Source organism: Cibotium barometz, chromosome 44 (assembly GCF_041138505.1).
Source record: "Cibotium barometz isolate CiBa-2024 chromosome 44, ASM4113850v1, whole genome shotgun sequence".
Taxonomy (NCBI): Eukaryota; Viridiplantae; Streptophyta; class Polypodiopsida; order Cyatheales; family Cibotiaceae; genus Cibotium; species Cibotium barometz.
Window position 1 is genome coordinate 39,893,740 of NC_141089.1, and position 5,610 is coordinate 39,899,349.

A 5,610-nucleotide genomic window follows, 5' to 3' on the forward strand; every position below is an offset into this window, starting at 1 on the left:
TCCTTGTATGGATAAAGGCAACCTCAAGAGATAGCTTGAGGAAGGAGGCAAAGGAGTAGAGCTAGCACCCCCTAGTGCACCTTGGAGTCTTTAACAGAGAAGAGCTTAGAGCCTACAATTTCCCATGACACATTAAGGTAAGCATTATCCATTGCATTTGAGGAGGCATAGTGTAGCCATGTAATCAAAATGCCGATAGAAACTCGTGTGCATGAAATGAGAAAGGAACCCATGTAATCTAGCTTATACCTCCTTAATAAAGCCTAGAATCACTCTACCTCTGCATTGAAATGAGAGAGATGCCCATTTCACATATTGTTGAGCCTTTACATGGACAAATAACCTAAGACCAATATAGGCCTCTTCACTAAATGAGAGAGATGCCCATTTTACATATTGTTGAGCTCCTACATGGACAAATAACTCCTATTAGGTCATTCCATTCATGGTTTACATTAATGCTAGTGCTTTTGGGTGAAATCATGTTAACGTGCTACGATTTTTTGTGTCTGGGACAATGGTAATTAAGAGGATTTTTATGATAGTTTTTAGGTCCAAAGATGACCGACAATGCAAAATTTCGTATCATGCTTTATATCATTGGAAAGCTCTTAACGAAGACAACCTTGTTGTATAATGTTCGACAACTTATGATTTTTTTGCAAACATTTTACCACATGCCCATTTTTTAATGCTACTATTGCTAGAAACCACCAAAAAGAAAAAGCATAGCACATTAACATGCTTCCACACTTTTTTGGTCTTATAACCTAGTTACAAAGACCAATGTTGGTGTGTATGTAGGAAACTAGTTATGATTACAATGCATACATAATGCTTAGAGTCGATTGGTGACCAACAAGAGGGGCATGGTCCTAGATAGTCTAAAATGCCCATTCATCTCTGCAACATATTCGGCCTTACAAGAGACCTCTTCTTGGTTATGTTCTTCTCCAATCGAGTCTCCTCCTACAAGTAAGGCCTTAATTTGAGCCTTGTACAAGGATGATAAAGGCCCCACAAGCTCACATTAGAATGTATGTGACTTAAATTGTTGGCCGTAGTTTGCTAAATTCTGGTCAAAAACTTTGTTTTTGGATTCCCAAATATCATTACATGTAAGGCAGATGCTTGCAAAACCTTGGAGTTATTGCATAGGCCATTGCTTTTTGCATTCTATTTCTTCTCTTTCACCGAAGAGGCCGTGGAAGCAACTCAGGTGTGATTTTAGTGAAGAGATTGGTGAAGTGAACGTGGCGTACGATTACAAGGTGGTAATCGATACAATCTCGTGAATCGATTGTATAATTGATCAAGCCGAAAAGGTCTACAAATTACCTTTGATTACACGAAAGTAGAAGCAAAAATCACAAGTTCAAAATAAAGATCTACAAAGATCATTCAGAATAGCTAAGCTTATATTTCCATCTAGAATCATCAAAATTCAATCGTATATACTGGCATATAGCCATAAATTAGGCTAATTGCATGGTTATAGGAGGACTAATTCTTTGTTGCAATCAAGCTCGTGCCCATACGCTTATAAGCGACGGCAAATTTCTTTCAAATTCAGACATGAAAGCACATATCTCTCTTTGGTTAAGGAAAGTGCGGCATTTCAGCGGGTATCTAAGACTTGCTGGTCGATCTTAAGCGCTAAAATAGTAGCGCTATCTATATATTGTAGTAGTATGGCCGGTGGTGCAGAGCCTAGCTGGTGGTGGGCGGCGCAGGTCCCCCAGGGTAGTTGCATTGTCCGAAACCTGCATTGCAGTACACGCCAAGCAACCAAGCGGAGAGTAAGTAAGATCAGCAGCTCGTAATGTAGGGTTAGCAAAAAACAAAACAGAGTGATGATCAGACTGACTCACTGGGATCGCTGGTGACGAGCATGGCCGCGCCTTGGAAGTCACAGGTGGCGCCTTTGGCCCTCATGTTCTGCCAATAGTCGTTTACGGCGAAGGAGGCGTGGGCGTACAGCGTATCCGGAGCGGAGCAGAGGTCGCCCCCCGCCAGGATGGGAGAGCATTCGGCTCCCTGCGAGCATGAGAAGTCCAGAAGCTGCTGGAGAACATCGTCAGGTGTAGACGGCCGTGCCACGCACCACACCAGCCCGCCCACCTCCAATTCATCGCCTTGTTGCTGCTGCGGCTGCCCGCGCCAGCGCTAGCTGCTTGCCGGCCGGCGGACTGTAGTTGGTTCTGCTCAGCGACACAAATACAATCGAGAAAGGGCACTCCACATAAGCAGAAGTACCCACAAATCTTCCTACATGTCTCACGCGAAAATTTGGAGCCTGCGTTAGTGCGGGCGGCCTCCGAGCGACCTGACAGCACGCCTAGCAGCAGCAAGGCTACTAGTGCGACCGCGGCAGCATAGCCCAATCTCGCCATCGCAGCTAGTTGATTTGAATGGTGGGGAAGCTTGCTTATATAAGACAATATCCAGAAAGGTCCGCAGTTTCTTGTAGCCGAGCTGGTCTTTCAGAAAGGTCGTCTGCACTTTCAGAGTCATCATGTGGTATTTATATGTAAAGGGGAGGGGGATCCTCAACAAGTCGGCTTCCCGTCCACTCACTCAATCAAGTCGTGTGGTGGCCTTGTTTTCTAGGAAAGTCTCTTTTTAAGTTGCCCTTTTCTAACAAAGGCAAAATTTTTTGGTTTATTTTCTCTAGTGAGGTACCTTGTTTTCTAAGAAGGTCTCCTTTTAAGTGGCCCTTCTCCAAGAAAAGGCAAAATTTTTTCGAGATGGCCTCACATTAAAGTTATCTTTCTAGGTAAAATACAACCAACAATACTTAAAAAGATTGCATCTAACATAAAGATTGTCTTTTTAGAGAAACAGGAGGTTATTCAAAGTTTCCAGTGATAGTCTATTACGATCATTGGACTTGATACGATTCATCTTTGAGAAACCTCTCTCACAATTAACTGTGCGTGCCACAATAACCAAGCATGCACGCCATAGCTTTTTCATCTCACCAAAAGCTTGATCCCATTTAACATCATGTCCATAAAATTGCCAAGCCATATGCATACGCTGTCCAAGGCATGTTCTCTTTAACTTAATCATGAAATCTTCATACTTTGTCTTGCATACATCAGCATTTACTAAACATCCAAATTTTTCCAACAAAGCCTTTATCCAAATGGCACCCATGGAAAAGAAACTATGCAGATCAAGTGGATAGTCCATTGGATTAAAGATCTTTGTAGCCTCAAAAAGCTTTAAATCATGAAAACGGCTATGTAAGGAAGATATAACTTTACCAACAAATTATTTGCCAACATTAATGCAACTGCCCCAAGTGGTTAAATGTCGACAATCATCTTTCTCCCCGTAGAGTTCCATTGTGAAGAGAATACTTCTCACATCCTTGAGTGTCACTTTCAGAAGTCATGCATCCATCTTTAACTTGTTCAGAGAATGAAAAAATATGAGTAGCACCATGACCAAACTCACTCGAGAGAAAACTTGCCTCAAGAGTGTCCATGGTCACCACTAATTGTGTCCCAATTGAAGTCATAAACACATTCTCGACATGAACCTTCTTTTTTAAAATATTAAGATAATGAATCACATCAGCCAATAAATGTATAAAGAATTGGATCTTAATGGAAGTAAAAAAAGTGTATAACTCACATCTTTCACTTAACTATATGCATAAAAGAGCTGGCATGAGAGTTACTAGCCTTTTAGTCACTTTCCCTCCTGGGAGCAACGAACCTCATGCATTCTCAACACCTCATGAACAAATAATTAGAACTTTTCAATTCTTCATTCTGTTTGTATGAGCTATTAACTCATTTATAACACTTTCTTGCTGCCTTCTCTCATGAGGTTGAAGATAGAAAAAGAATAAAGTGTCTTCCAAAACCATGTGTCAATCATATCTTTAAAAGTTGTATACATGTATGCCGACGATAGACATCATAGACTGTGATAATAGTACAAGATCCCACTATCTAAGGACCTTGTGTTTAGATCAAACTTCTTGCATTCTCAATCGTAGCTATGCAAATAGAAGAACTAAGCTTCAAAAACCAAATAGTGGAAACTATGGCTAGATTGGGGATGGCCCTCCATGCATGTACTATTGTGAGCATAAATTGTCTTTGCTTGTTTAGAGTGTCAAAATTGCTATGCTCAAAGTTAGGAAAGCTATAAATGAAAGAGAGTTAGTCGGGGCTCTCCTTTCCTTGAATTCTCTATCAATAAGTTTTCTTCTTATTGGCATGTACAAGGAATCAATCCTGAGGTACTATGGTGAGGACTTGTAGATGTCAATTGGCAAAGGGGGATGGATTGTGTCTTAGAATTTTAAAATTTGGCATTCTTTATCTTAAACAAAATGAAAGGTTATTATGATGACTCCATGATACCTATTGAAATGAGCCTTAACCCACTTGTGTGTAAACCACCTTAAACCACTCGTGTACCATCAAATTTTTTAATGTCCTCACATTTTCCTTAGCAAGAGAGCTACATGCCTTCAATTCTACCCATGTCTAAATTTGAAAGACATTTTCTCTCACTTAGTGCATGAGCACAAGCTTGATTGCTACAAATAATTGGTCATATGACCATGCAATTAGCCTAGTATGCCAGTATAAGGTTTTGATGATCCTAGTTGTAATTATATGCTTAGCTATTATGAATTATCTTTGCAGATCTTTATTGAACTAGAGATTTTTAAAAAAGAATTCATGTTATCAAAGGTAATTTATAGACCTTTTCAATGATAAAATTACCACATTGTAGTCGTACACCAGTCTTCACCAATCTCTTCAATAAAATCATACATATGTTTCTTCCACGACATTACTACACAATGCTTATGTTCTGACGACGATTGTCATGGCACCCAAGTTAACATCTATAATATTGTCGATATTAGCATCGGTAAAAACATCGCTCCTTGCATCATAAATATCGTCGTGGGAATAGAAGTCTGATTTTTTTTTAAAAAATCCTTATTTATATCCTAACCAATATATATGCTTATTTTTAACTTTTGGTAGATACAAATACTTGTAAAAGTAAATGAAACCAATAAATACATTACCATCAAATCATAGCATGTGAGAATATTTGCATGTTTACAAAATCATAGTTAATCATTATCAACTCTCTCATAGTGAAAAAGATCATTGGCCCTGAAAAGATCTATTGCAAGGTAAATCTCTCCATCTTTGAATCGTGTAGGAATAGAAGATGCATCTATATCAGCCTCTAAATCTTCCAGCTCTAGCTTTGGTTTCTCATTTGTTGCTGGATTTTCATCAAGATCACCGTCTACTATGCTTGAGACATCCCATGTGTTTGACTGTTCGATCTTTATACCTTTGTCTAGCCCTTGCTCTTGCTGTACTTCGACGTGTAATGGAACTTGATCTTGTTGGCCCACACCGATCTCTGCTTCATCTCCGTCTATTTACATGTCTTCATATATTTGTTTACTACGTGGTGCCACTTGGATTACAAAGAACCACCATCTTAGATCTCTTGGGTGCTCCTTAAAGATTATTTCTCACAATTCTCTGGTAGTAAAAATGTATCTTTGTGGTCTATCCATATCTTTGTGGAGTCCACTTGAACTAATCCCGATTT

The 5,610-nt window shown here is 39.5% G+C and overlaps 1 protein-coding gene across 1 annotated transcript; it reads right to left on the reverse strand.

The window, feature by feature from the left end:
- Window positions 1–1,501: 1,501 nt before the first annotated feature.
- On the reverse strand, window positions 1,502–2,393 carry LOC147613278 (major pollen allergen Ole e 10-like). The gene is made up of 3 exons (XM_086782771.1): window positions 2,238–2,393; window positions 1,872–2,151; window positions 1,502–1,763 (listed from the first exon to the last, which is right to left on the reverse strand). The coding sequence occupies exons 1-3, from the start codon at window positions 2,391–2,393 to the stop codon at window positions 1,711–1,713; spliced, it is 489 nt and encodes a 162-aa protein (XP_086638897.1). The 3' UTR covers window positions 1,502–1,710.
- Window positions 2,394–5,610: the final 3,217 nt, after the last annotated feature.